This window comes from Tursiops truncatus, chromosome 7, assembly GCF_011762595.2.
Source record: "Tursiops truncatus isolate mTurTru1 chromosome 7, mTurTru1.mat.Y, whole genome shotgun sequence".
Taxonomy (NCBI): Eukaryota; Metazoa; Chordata; class Mammalia; order Artiodactyla; family Delphinidae; genus Tursiops; species Tursiops truncatus.
In genome coordinates this window covers 97,057,934-97,072,552 of record NC_047040.1, presented here as the reverse complement: position 1 = coordinate 97,072,552, position 14,619 = coordinate 97,057,934, and the positions used below count along the sequence as shown (strand labels likewise).

At 38.5% G+C, this 14,619-nt stretch overlaps 1 protein-coding gene across 8 annotated transcripts in view; it reads right to left on the bottom strand.

Moving 5' to 3' along the window:
• NCKAP5 (NCK associated protein 5) overlaps positions 1–14,619 on the bottom strand; it is a 1,063,199-nt gene that overhangs the window by 164,953 nt on the left and 883,627 nt on the right. For all 8 annotated transcript variants that reach the window (XM_033860244.2, XM_033860243.2, XM_033860246.2 and 5 more), the window contains one exon: positions 10,693–10,812. In XM_033860244.2, the coding sequence (XP_033716135.1) occupies positions 10,693–10,812 (120 nt within the window). The remainder of the gene's footprint in view (positions 1–10,692; positions 10,813–14,619) is intronic.

Sequence of the window (14,619 nt, the reverse complement as noted above, 5' to 3'; positions counted from 1 at the left end):
CCTATAAAAGCTGGAGGAGGTGACCATTTATTCAAATGCACAGCCAAGAATACCAGAGAGGAAGGAGAGATAAAGACTTTCCCGAACAAATAAAAGCTGATAAACATCACCACCAGACATGCTCTACAAGAAATGCTACAGGGTGTTCTTCCAGAGGAAATAAAGTGATGCTCATTAACACCATGAAAGTATATGAATGTAGGTAAAAAAAACTCACTGGTAACAGTAAATATATAAGCAAAGCCAGATTTTCTAATATTGGTATGGTGTTCCATAGTTCACTTACAACTCCAGCTTAAGACGTTAAAGAAAAAAGTACTAAAAATAACCATAAGCACAGGAATTTATTATTGATACACAATATAAAAATATGTAAATTGTAACATTAAACATAAAATGTGAGAAGGGAGAAGAAAAAGTGTAAAATTTATGTATGCTATTGAAGTTAAGTTGTTACCAGCTTAAAACAGGATGTCATAAATAGAAGATATTTATGTAAGTCTCATGATAACTACAAAGGAAAAACCTGTAGTAGTTACACAAAAGATTACAATAAACAAAGCATACTGCTACAAAAAGTCATCAAATCACAAAATAAATCAGTAAGAAGAAAAAAAAAGAAGCAAGGAACAAAGGTTTAACAACACAATCAGAAAACAATTAATCAAATGGCAGTAATAAGTCCTCACCTATCAATAATTACTTTAAATGTAAGTGGATTAAATTCTCCAATCCAAAGACACAGAATAAAATTTTTTAAAATCCAACAATATGCTGCTTACAAGAGACTCACTTTAGCTTTAAAGATACACACAGCCTGGGAGTGAAGGGATAGAAAAAGATATTTCAAACAAATGGTAACCAAAAGAAAGCAGAGTTAGCTATATGTATATCACACAAAATAGACTTTAAGCTGCAAATGCTCAAAAGCAACTAAGAAGGTAATAGTATGATGATAAAGGGGTCAGTCCACCTAGAATATATAACAATTGTAAATATTTATGTAGCCAACATTGGAGCATCGAAATATATGAAGCAAAGAGTAACAGAAGTAAAAGGAGACATAAACAGCAATACATTAATAGTTGGAGACCTTAACATCTTACTTTCAACAATGGATAGATCATCCAGCAGAGAATCCACAAGGAAACAGTGGATATGAATAACACTATGAATCAAATAGACCTAACAGACACATACAGAACATTCCATTCAACAGCACCAAAATACACATTCTTTTTAAGTGCAAACAGAACAACTTCTAGGATAGATCATATGGTAGGCCACAGAACAAGTCTTAGTAAATTTAAGAACATTGAATCATACCAAATCTTTTCCAAACAGAATGATATGAAACTAGAAATCAACAACAGGAGAAAAACAGGAAAATTCACAAATATTTGATACATGGATTTTTTTTAAAAAACACACTCCTGAACAACCAAGGGATCAAAGAAGAAATGAAAAGATAAAAAAGTATCTTGAGACAAATGAAAATGGAAACAACATACAAAAACTTACAAGGTGCAGCAAAAGCAGTTCTAAGAGGGAAGTTTATATGGATAAACACATACATTGAAACAAAAGAAAACTCTCAAATAAATAAACAAATTTTATACCTCAAGGAATTAGAGAAAGAAGAATAAATGAGGCCCAACAGTAGCAGAAGGGAGGAAATTAAAAAAAAGAGGAGAAATAAACAAAATAAAAAATAATGGAAAATATTAACAAAACTATAGAGTTGGTTTTTTGAAAAGAAGAACAAAACTGACAAACCTTTAGCTAGCCTAACCAAGAGAAAAACAGGACTCAAATAAATAAAATGATAAATGAAAGAGGAGACATTACAACTGATACCACAGATGCAAAGGATAATAAGGAACTTCTTTGAACAACTATATGCCAACAAATTGGATAATGCAGAATAAATTGAAAAATTCCTAGAAACAAACAACTTACCAAGAGTGAATCATGAAGAAACAAAAACTCTAAACAGACTAAGAATGAGTAAGGAGATTGAATCAGTAACCATAAACCTCCCAACAGAGAAATGACCAGGACCTGGTAGTTCACTGGTAAATTTTTACCAAAGATTTAAGAAGAACTGATGCCAAATCTTCTCAAACTCTTCCAAAAAATTGAAGAGGAGAGGAATGCTCCAAAATTCATTTTATGAGGCCAGTATCACCCTGATACCAAAGCCAGATAAAGACACTACAAGAAAAGTAAACTACAGGCCAATGTCCCTGATGAATATAGATGTAAAAATTCTGAACAAAGTACTAGCAAACTGATTTCAACAGCTCATTAAAAGGATCGTACAGCAAAGTCAATTGGGATTCATCCCTTGGGTGCAAGGATGGTTCAACATATGCAAATCGGTAAGTGTGATATATCACAATAATAGAATTTTTAAAATCCTATGATCATCTCAATAGACACAGAGAAAGCATTTGACAGAATTCAACATTCATTTATAATAAAAGCTCAACAAACTGTGTAGAGAAGGAATATACCTCAACATAATAAAGGCCATATATGATAAGTCCACAGCTAACATCATATTCAGTGGTGAAAAGATGAAAGCTTTTCCTCTATCAGGTACAAGACAAGGGTGCCCAGTATCACCACTCCTATTCATCATGGTACCGGAAATTCTAGTAAGGGCACTCAAGCAAAGAAAATAAATAAAAGACATTAGAATCAGAAAGCAAAAAGTAAAATTGTCTCTATTTGCAGATGATGTGATTTTATATATAGAAAATGTGAAAACCTCATAAAAAACTTTTAGATAATCATGAATTGAATAAAGTTGCAGGACGCAAAATCAACATACAGAAATCAATAGCGTTTCGATACACCGACAACTAATTATCTGAAAAAGAAACAAGAAAAACAATCCCATTTATAATAGCATCAAACAGAATAAAATACTTAGGAATAAATCTAACCAAAGAAGTGAAAAGTCTCTACAATGAAAACTATAAGACACTGATGAAAGAAACTGAAGATGACACAAATAAATGGAAAGATATCTTATGTTCATGGATTGGAGAAATTAATATTGTTAAAATATCCATACTACCTAAAGCTGTCTATAGGTTCAGTGCAACCCTTATCAAGATTCCAGTGGCATTTTTTACATAAATAGAAAAACAATCCTGAAATTTGTCTGGAATCACAAAAGACCCTGAATAGGCAAAGGAGTCCTGAGAAAGAAGAATAGAGCTGGAGATATAACACTTGCTGATTTCAAACTGTGTTACAAAGCAATAGTAATCAAAACAGTATGGAAATGGCATAAAAACAGACACACAGGGCCATGGAACAGAATCAAGAACCCAGAAATAAACCCATGCATAATATGGTCACTAATATTTGACAAGGGAGCCAAAAATACTCAATGGAGAAAAGACAGGCTCTTCAATTAATGGTGCTAGAAAAACTGGATATTCACAGGTAAAAGAATTAAACTAAACCCCTATCTTACACCAGTCACAAAAAGTTAACTCGAAATGAATTAAAGGCTTAAATGTAAGATATGAAACCATAAAGCTCCTATAATAAAAACATAGGGGGAAAAAAACCTCCTTGACATTCGTCTTGGCAATGATTTCAAGGATGTGACACCTAAAGCTCAAGCAACAAAAGCAAAAATAAACAAATGGGACTACAGCAAACTAAATAGCTTCTACACAGCCAAAGAAGCATCAACAAAAACAAAAAGCAGCCTACAGAATGGGAGAAAATATTCTCAAACCACACATCTGATAAGGGGTAACATCTAAAATAAATAAGGAACTCATACAACTCAATAGCAAAGTATCAAATAATCCAATTAAAAAGTGGACAAAGGACCTGAATAAGCTTTTTTCCAAAGAAAATATTCAAAGAGCCAACAGGAACATGAAAGGGTGCTCAAGATCACTAATCATCAGCAAAGTGCAAATCAAAACCGCATGAGATATCACTTCACAACTGTTTGAATGTATTATCAAAAAAACAAGAGATGGGCTTCCCTGGTGGCGCAGTGGTTGAGAGTCCGCCTGCCAATGCAGGGGACACGGGTTCGTGCCCCGGTCCGGGAAGATCCCACATGCCGCGGAGCGGCTGGGCCCGTGAGACATGGCCGCTGAGCCTGCGCGTCCGGAGCCTGTGCTCCGCAATGGGAGAGGCCACAACAGTGAGAGGCCCGCGTACCACAAAAAAAAACAAAACAAGAGATAACAAATGCTGGTGAGGATGTGGAGAAAAAAGAGCCCTTGTACACTCCTGGCAGGAAATGTAAATTGGTGCAGCCACAACGGTAAACAGTATGGAGGTGCCTCAAAAAATTAAAAGATAGAACTACCATATGATCCAGCAACTCCAGTTATGGGCCTAAACTCAAGGTAGATGAAATCACCATCTCAAAGAAGAGATTATCTGCACTGTCATGTTCACTGCAGCATTATTTATAGTAGCCAGGACATGGAAACAATCCAAGTCTCCACTGATGGATAAATGGATAAAGAAAATGTGATATATATGATATATATATATAAGATATAAATGTATTTTAGAGATATATTTATATATTTACATATATATGTGATAGAATATTACTCAGCCATAGAAAAGAATGACATCTTGCCATTTGTGACAGCGTGGATGGACCTTGAGGACATTATGCTAAGTGAAATAAGTCAGACAGAGAGAAGTAAAAACTGCATGATCTCACTCACACGTGGAATTTTTTTTTAAAAAAAGAACTCATAGAAAGAAAGAACAGATTGGTGGGGGTGGGGAGTTGGTGAAACTGATAAAGGGGATCAAAAGGTATAAACTTCCGGTTATAAGATCAATAACTTCTGGAGATGTAATGTACAGCATGGTGACTCTAGTTATTAATACTGTATTGAATACTTGAAATCTGCTAAGAGAGCTTAAAAGTTCTCATCACAAGAAAAAGAAATCTGTTCATAGTGACAGACATTAATTAGACTTATTGTAATGTCCATTTTGCAGTCACTATAAAACTCCTAGAAGAAAACAAAGGCAGAACACTCTCTGACATCAGTTGCACCAATATCTTTTTCAATCCATCTCCCTGAATAACGGAAATAAAAATAAACAAATGGGACCTAATTAAACTCAAAAGCTTTTGCACAGCAAAGGAAACCATAAACAAAACGAAAAGACAACCCACAGATTGGGAGAAAATATTTGCAAATGACGGGACCAACCAGGGATTAGTCTCCAAAATTTACAAACAGCTCATGTGGCTTAATATCATCAAAACAAACAACCCAATCACAAAATGCGCAGAAGACCTAAGTAGACATTTCTCCAAAGAAGACATGCAGATGGCCGAGAGGCACATGAAAAGATGTTCAACATCGTTAATTATTAGAGAAATGCAAATCAAAACTACAATGAGATATCACCTCACACCAGTCAGAATGGCCATCATCAAAAAATCCACAAACAATAAATGCTGGAGAAGGTGCGGAGAGAAAGGAACCCTCCTACACTGTTGGTGGGCATGTAAATTGGGGCAGCCACTATGGAGAACAGGATGGAGGTTTCTTAAAAAACTAAAAATAGAGCTACCATATGACCCTGCAATCTCACTCTTGGGCATATATCCGGAGAAAAACATGGTCTGGAAGGATACGTGCACCCCGATGTTCACTGCAGCTCTATTTACAATAGCCAGGACATGGAAGCAACCTAAGTGTCCATTGACAGATGAATGGATAAAGAAGATGTGGCACATATATACAATGGAATATTACTCAGCCATTAAAAAGAATGAAATAATGCCATTTGCAGCAACATGGATGGACCTAGAAATTGTCATACTGATTGAAGTAAGTCAGACAGAGAAAGAGAAATATCGTATGATATTGCTTATATGCAGAATCTAAAAAGAAATGATACAGATGAACTTATTTACAAAACAGAAACAGACTCACAGACTTAGGGAACAAACTTATGGTTACTAGGGGGAAGGGTGGGGGGAAGGGATTGTTCAGGAGTTCGGGATTGACATGTACCCACTGCTATATTTAAGATGGATAACCAACAAGGACCTACTGTATAGCACAGGGAACTCTGCTCAATGTTATGTGGAAGCCTGGATGGGAGGGGAGTTTGGGGGTGAATGGATACACGTATATGTATGGCTGAGTCGCTTTGCTGTGCACACGAAACTATTACAACATTGTTAATTAGCTATACTCCAACATAAAATAAAAAGTTAAAAAAATATTGAATTAAATGTTAAGCCATCCAAGTATACACTGACTATGTGTTATGAATGGTGATAATATCCGTGGGAGGGTAAAATGCAACATTCACAGCATAATTGCTGCCCTCAAGGAGATTCCTATTTAGGTGAAATAAAAGTTAACATGAAATCCCTAGTTATGGGGGTTGCACTGCACGACCTCCACCGTCAGTACCATGTAACTCTAGGATGCCATAATTGCATATGAAATTAAATAAAATAAAGATGCAATGAACGAAAAATACATCAGAAGCACAAAGATAATTTTAAAATCGTCTCATCTCATCTGAAATAATATAAAAACACTAGCAAAAAAAAGTCAACGCTCTCAGAAGTGACAGCAAAGTTTTACACCTCGGTTCTAAGCTGCCAGATTCTCAACTGTTTGTGAGAATAATCTACACTATAACATTCTTTTCTTTCTATCTTGGCCCAAGGATATGAGTATAGGACCTTTGAAATATCAGATAAAAAGGAGAAGAATAAACTGTGTTAGGCAGAAAATATGAGAATAACGTCCTATCAAGATGACGATAACACAGGTGTCCAAAGCAAGACAAGAGCAGAACACACAGGAGAGGGGAAAATCTTGGATGCTACACATCAAGAGGCTTTCAGAAATGTGTAAATATAGTAGGCGATTACACTGCAGAAGCCCTCTGAACTGATCTGAGCACAGGTGGGCCCGTTAAGCAAAATGTCTGTCAGAGTACTGAATCAGAAAAGAGTTCCTCGTGTCCATTTGTATTCCACGTAGAGGGAGCACAGACAGGAAGTGAAAGGGAGGAAGCGGACCCTGACCATGGATTTAAATCCCCAGTCTGTCCATTACCACTGGGTGACACAGCCTCTTTGTGCCTAAGTGTCCTCATCCGTAGAATGGGTATAGAGATAGTTCGTACCTGAAAGTACTGTGATGGAGATAAACTGGTGAACACTATAAAGGTTGGAGAACAGTATCTAGCACTTTTTTTTTTTGGTAGGGCCAAGGCTGGCTTTTTTGCCTAGGAATCATATTAGAGTCCTCCAATGTCTTTTGTGTTTTTTTTGGGGGGGGGGCATCAAACACATGCTTTATGCATTGTCTGTGATTTCTAGGTTTTGTTTTTCTTAATAATGGAACAAGAACTTAAAACCACCTGAGAAGCAATTTGCAAGCAGAATGCCTCTACATTTAATACAATTCCCCATCCCCCACATTTTTTTTTTTTGCAGTTACACACCTGTATTTCATTTGATCACAAACGTTTTTAGGGACGTGCCTTTATAGTGTTTTTGAAGCACTCAACTTTATTTTATATTAAATTATTTATTTTAAATTTATATTAAATTATTTATATTAAATTATATTTTATTTAATTCTTTTTGCACCACATTTCATCAGTTTATAAAGTAGCTAAAAATTTCATAATCACCGTGACAAGTACTAGTCATGTGAACATACTGAGTTACAAACATAACTCATTCATGGTGGAAATTCAACTCAACTGGTAAGAGAATTAAGTACTCTCAGTAGAGAGTTTCAACTAGTTGTCAACGTTTGGTAAATTGAGAGTGTAATCTAATATAATTTATAAGAGGAAATGGTGAGCATTGGTTAATCTGGCCAGTGAGTTCAAATAAGGTTAGTTATAGACTCCGGTTCCGTTAAGAATGTTACTTTTAGATTTTATTTGCTACACTGGTTTCTTAATCCATTAGAATTTAGCTCAAATTATTGATTTTAATATGGAGGCCCTTATTAATCTGACTTGCTTCCACCCATAGTCCCAGAGATGCTTTTCTGGAAACTGGAATCGACAAAGAAGTTTATGGCCATTCTTAAGATTTTAAATTTCAGGTTAGACTTTTTTCCTTTCCCATCATGGACTGGTTCCCTCTGTAAGTTTCCCAGAATCTGTCAACGAATCCTTAGAACTATCCTTTTGTTCCTCTTATATCAGAATTTGCTAAAGAATATCCATGTAACCTCTTATTCTCTGTTTTTGAGGGACAAATAATTAGCTATTTCCTATAAATTATTTTCTTTTCTACAACTTACAATGTATCTACTAAAATCACAATGTGTTCAACAATCTTCTTTCTGTATTTCTCTTCAGGTGGCTACTTAGATTGTAGAGAATCATTAGGCTGTATTCAGCAGATGACAACTAATGCAGTTTTTTAAGATACATAGAAACCTACTTAGAAATCTTCTGTACTGAGTCTCCAGTCCACGGGCAGCAGCTGTAACATCTCTCATACTCGGGACCAGGCACACTGGTGGGTTTGCTGTGCTCACCAGCCACACCCTCAAACAAACTGGGCTGGACCAGCATGGCTGCATAGTTCCAAAGCCTCCACACAAGACAGGAAACATTCAGAAGAAGAGGTAGGGGTATAAACCTCTCTTAGGTGTATGTAAAGTAACTCCCCAACTTGCAGAATGAATCTGGGTCATTTATTCATTATTCCATTCAACAAATAATTACAGAGCTTCCACAGGTGCAAAGCAAGCCCAAACTGCTTTTCCTTTAGCCGGTGCTCCATGATATGTATTTGTGCCACCAGAAAATTAAAAAACCACAGGTCATATAATGAACAGACCACCTGAAAAACCAGCAACTTTGTCTATGACTGTGAGCCCTTAGATGTTAGAGGGCAGGCATCATCCTTGCCATTATTCTACGTCCAGAACTACTATCAGCCCATCTTTTACAAATTGCATTTAAATTAGAATGGCTCCTGGAAGTGAGGTCTATTTGGGGAGAAACAGTGTGTTGGCTGAAGACACCCAAGGAGTAAACACTGAGTTCCATTGTTAGCGCAAACACCATCCCCTGCCAGTTGGATATGTATTTAAGAAATTTGCGTCAGCCAATGAAGAAGCTTAAATATCTATGGCACATGTGTTTACTGTGGAAATGAACCATCATGATTCACAAACAGGGACTGTAGATCCTTAAAAATTGTTCCAGAAAAGCCTCAAGTTAAAACACGTAAAACGGAAAAATTCAGGAACATGCAATAGCTGTGAAAAGCGATTACAATAGTGGATCTTGATTATAAGAGAGCAAATGACATACAACTTTTAACAGATGCAACATTCTCTCTGACCAACATTTATCGTGGGCAGGATCAGGAAACAGAATAGAGATAGATGATTTTTTTTCCACACAATTTATGAGTCATAAATTATGAATTATGCGCTAATAGATAAAGCAGAGAGAAAATTAATTTAAGAGATGAGATCTATTTTACAATTCAGAGAGCTCTTTTCTCTTCATCGGAGGCGGGGGGGGGGGGCGGGGGAGGATTACATTTTGATGTGCGGTTTTACCAAACATCTTTCTTTCTCTGAAATGAACTGCAATTTCTCATTATTTCCCTGAGGAGTCAGGGAAAGATGTTTGTGCCAAAGTTCAGAGGGTAAATCAGCAACACTGTCTCAACCATCTGGAAAAGTGCTGAACTTTCTAGCATGATGGAAATGTTCTGTACAAACACTGTCTAATATGGTAGCTGCTGGCCATGTGTGGCTTTTCAACACTTGAAATCTGACTAGTTTGACATAGAAACTTAATTTAAATTAATGTTTAATTTCAATAGCACCACATGGCTAGCGGCAACAGTGGTGACAGGCTAGTCTAGAGGGTATCTCTGTCTTTCCCCTTTCCTTTAGTCAATCAGACCAGGCAGCTGGGGGTTATCCTTTACAAACTTAGAGCTTGTTTGAGCAAATATGAACATTAATAGCATTAAAAAAAAATAGGAAAGAGCAAAGATCAGCCTTCTAGACCCCTTTGCCAATCCACGTGTCTCCCTGCAGTCAGATATATTTTCTAGTGCTTTCTCGGGGGGCAGCTTCAAAATGATTCAAATGGTTTGCCTTTCCACAACTTTCCCTGTTATGAAGGCAACCGGAAGAGTTTGGTGAGAACGCTTAGACGAAGAGAACCTGTAAAAGACTGAGGCGGAGTGTATTAGGTTGTGAGGAGGCAGGCTGCAGAGAGAGAGAGAGATGAAAGTACAACATACCCCAGCTGTAGTTTTGCTTACAGAGAGTTTGAAATAAAGAAATGTACTTCGGCATCACATAAAACTCCGCCTTGCTTATCAGGGAGTGCAAGACTACTAATACTTGTCCCCAGAGCCATCAATTATTTGCTGACTCCATTCCCCGGTTTCACTTGATACCTCTGATTGTTTCCTTTTACTTGTTTATTATTTGTTGATGCATTTCTTTATCAAAATTAGGTTTAAAGAGTCAAGAGATTTAAGAGACATTCAATTTTAATGACATCCCTTGAGAGGAGTGAGAATGGAGGTTCCGACGCAATATGTCTTGCCCATGGAGATAGTGGTACCTTTTGAAGTTAACTCACTTCCTGTCAATAGCAAGCATTTCAGTAGCAAAGGCTGTTTTGCACAGAAACACATACCTGGAGGAGCAGATCAGAAGTTGGTCTGACTCGCTGTTGGAAAAGGATGCTTAGCGTTCGATTCTGTTGTTCCAAATCAAACACTCTCGTTTTCAACTTTACACATTCCTCCCTTAGATCCTGCAACAAACACATTGAAAGAAAAAAAAGTCTATTACCATTAAGACACTTTTGCATATTAATACTATATTTCATCTGATATTTCAGGCGCATTAGTAAAAAATAGTATTTTAAGCCTTCAAGCCCCCCAGAAATAGATCACACACAATGTTTTCTTCCACAGCCCACTGTCTGATAGAATTATTATGTTCAGGGAAGACCTACTTGAAAAAAAAAAAAGCACCTTGAAATCAGAAATGCATTAATCTAGCATGCTATTTTTGAAGATGGTAAATCTCAGCAATATAACGTCAATTTAAGTTTCCACCTATATATCTGGCTTTTTCATTGTCTTCATAAAAGCAATCATAAAGCACAGACCACAGGACAATGTTTTTACAGTGAATAGAGATTTGGTCAACTAAAGAAACTATCACTTTTTTTTTTAACATCTTTATTGGAGTATAATTGCTTTACAATGGTGTGTTAGTTTCCGCTTTATAACAAAGTGAATCAGTTATACATATATCCCCATATCTCCTCCCTCTTGCATCTCCCTCACAACCTACCTATCCTACCCCTCTGGGTGGTCACAAAGCACCCAGCTGATCTCCCTGTGCTATGCAGCTACTTCCCACTAGCTATCTGTTTTACGTTTGGTAGTGTATATTTGTCCATGCCACTCTCTCACTTTGTCACAGCTTACCCTTCCCCCTCCCCATATCCTCAAGTCATTCTCTAGTAGGTCTGTCTTTATTCCCATCTTACCCCTAGATTCTTCATGACTTTTTTTTTTTCTCCGAGTCTCTCATACAGAGTGAAGTAAGTCAGAAAGAGAAAAACGAATACCGTATGGAAACTATCACTTTTGATGGACGCTTCCTCTGTCGTTTGCGGAAACGAGTTGAAATTCTCAATGCGGCTAACCGAGTCAGTGATGGATTTAGATGGAGTGAAGCAACTGTGAAGTGAAGGCTTATAAGGCCACTTGAAACTTGCCCATCCTCTGAACTAGTGGATTTCCATATCTTTTGGGATGTTCTGGTCTTAGTGTTGGGGAAGAAGTAGAAGAACCGTACCTCAGCATCCCCTTAGAGCAGCTCTTCTGAATAGTTCAAACACCAAGGAGCTTTCATGAGGGGGGCTGACAGGCGGGAGCTTTAGAATGCTCTAGAATCCCACCCAGGAGCTGCCTTCCAAGTTAACTTGTGATAAAGACAGTACTTATACTGACATGTCTACACCCTCTTTGGTGGGGTTCAAGGAACACCCGGTAGAATAAAGCCCCAAGGCAAGGTTCTTCAAAAGCCGACCCTTTTCTACATTTCAAACTTTATCTTATACTATTTCCTTATTTGAAAAAAAAAAAAATAGGTTTCTGCTCTTACCATGCTCTTACCCTGCTCTTTAACAAGGGTCTGCCTGTTCTCGAAAGCACCAGGCATTCTGCCTCCTTCCCCCTCCCCGACCTCCCTTTTGCTTCTCATCCACCTCCTTCTTCCGGTCCAAGTTTGCCTCTTCGGTTGACATCCAGTTCAAATTCTGTTTCGTCCCCCACGCCTTTACCTGGCATCCTCCGCTTTTATCTGCTCCCTTTCCTGAACTCCAGTAAGCCCTCAATGCCTCTTCTACGACATATAGTTAATGTGAGATACTGCTCTGTGTTGATTTGCTTTCAGGCTCTGGCCTTATCTTGTCAATCAGATGACACGCTCCTCCAAAGGCACGAGGAGATACTCACAGAAACACCAGCACGAGCATACTGTTCTGACATTTTTCCTTCACCACCTAGCACAGCACCCCACAGAGCAGTAGGAGCTTGATAAAATGGTGTGCTGATTTTGTTAAAGGGGTTAATGATGATGGGTTCTATTCTCTAGTGATGGTGTGATAAAGAGAGCTTTAAGTTTCTCAACACTGTTGTGTGTCTACCTGTGTATTCTGAGGTGGGGCAGCTACAGGCCTCACTGAAGGCTCTGCAAGCAAGACAGGGTGCCAGTCCACAGCTCTGCTCCCCAGGCCCTAAATAGCAGTCACAACGGTGAGTGCGCCTGTTTCCTACACAACCTTGGGGCAACCTAAGTGTGCAGCTAGAGAGAGGTCTAGCTTCCGAGGCTTTACCTGAGATGCATCATCACTGCCAGGCTTATTCATTCTGGGCAAAGAGATAGGCCAAGCTATAGCTCAGTGCACAGCTTACACTCTTCTCACCTTTTTAGCTAAATAAGGAAGCTGATGCGTAGGATGTTTTCAACTGATTGCTGCCTACAAATGCAGAGCAGAGCAAAGGAATGCCATGTCCAGATGAGGCAACCAGGGTGCCAGCTGTAGGAGGGCAGCAGCTGTAAAAGCAGGGGCAGGGGGTGTGTGCATGCCATTTAGCAGAGGCTGTTTTGGGGGGCTAGGCGCTGCTCAAATTAAAAGGCTAAATTTGCTGTCTTTATTTAGAATTCAACCTCTGTGTCTCGCTAATGCTAATTTTTGTTCTTAGCGTGTATATAACACTCCCTGCTCCCAAACGCTAATTGTTTTCACTACTGCTAATTAAGCAATTAATAAAACTTGACTGTGAGGTAAATAAGTATTAATAGTACCTATTGGGTGGGAAAACACAATCATTCTCACTTGCGGGGGGTGGGTGGGGATGGAAACAGAAGCATATGAGTTTGGATTTGCAAGGAGAAAGGAGACTTGTAAGGAAGACCAGCAACAGTTTTTAGTAGCAAAACTGAGAATAACTTGAAAAGATTTCTTCAGACGGGTAAAAAAAAAAAAAGAAAGAAAAAAAAATCAATATATTCTAAAGCAAGTTTTTGTACCAGTGCCCAAATTTCCATGGCCATTACTGTTACTTCAGGCAGTAAAAGTTCATTAGCAGGAACACACTTTATCGACCTCGAGGACCGTTCATCACTCCTGGCTCATCTCGATCAGCACAGAGCAGAGGGGGGAATGGAGGGCTTCAGGAATGTGACGCTGCTCTTACAATCACTGACCCACAGAATTGAGCTGGACAGAAAATTTGTAGATATAAAAGAATGTTCTGTGTTGCTTTAACATTCTTGTTTTCGTCACTCAAGCTGTGGACGGTTAAGTGATGCCAGACAGCTGTCATCCCAAGAAACTGTAATCAAAGCCATGTGCGTGTGCCCATGTGCACACACATAAACACAGCCAGACTGGAGAGATGGAAAGAGAGAGAGAAAAACCACAGTTTCCTTGACTACGAGGCAGAGTGTCAGCGGCTGTCTGTGCTTCCCCTGGGCTCACAACGAGAACCCACTAACATAAAGGCCCATATGACATTTTGAGGCTGGGTGCAAGAGCCACTATTCTAATGCTGTCGATTATAGAGGGGAGAACTAGACTATGCCCCCCAGGTAAGGCGTTAGAAGCTAAAGAACTCTCCTGTTCAGAGGCCAGCCTCTGAGATCATGGCTCCCAACAGAGGCTGGACCATCTGCCCTCATCCACAACCTTTGTTTTTCTCTGCTCCCTAGTATGTCTCAGGCCTCAAGGGGAGGACCCCACTGAAAATATAAGGTTGTGTCTTTAGAAAGAAAAAAGGGGATGTGTTGTATAATGTTATCAGGAAGAAAAAATGCCAAAGAGTTGACTACATTTCATCTCATGTAAGCAAGTATAGTGGTCTTTGGGTTCAAGGAAATAGCCCAACCTGTTTTCTTTGCAATCTGCATGCCACTCTCAATTGAAATAAAGTAAGGCATTACAGCTGGATGCCAGGGGAAAATATACTGAGCGATGGGATGCTACTGGTCTAAAAGGGCCCTGTGTATCTTAACGATCCCAAACCACAACTTCCCCGGA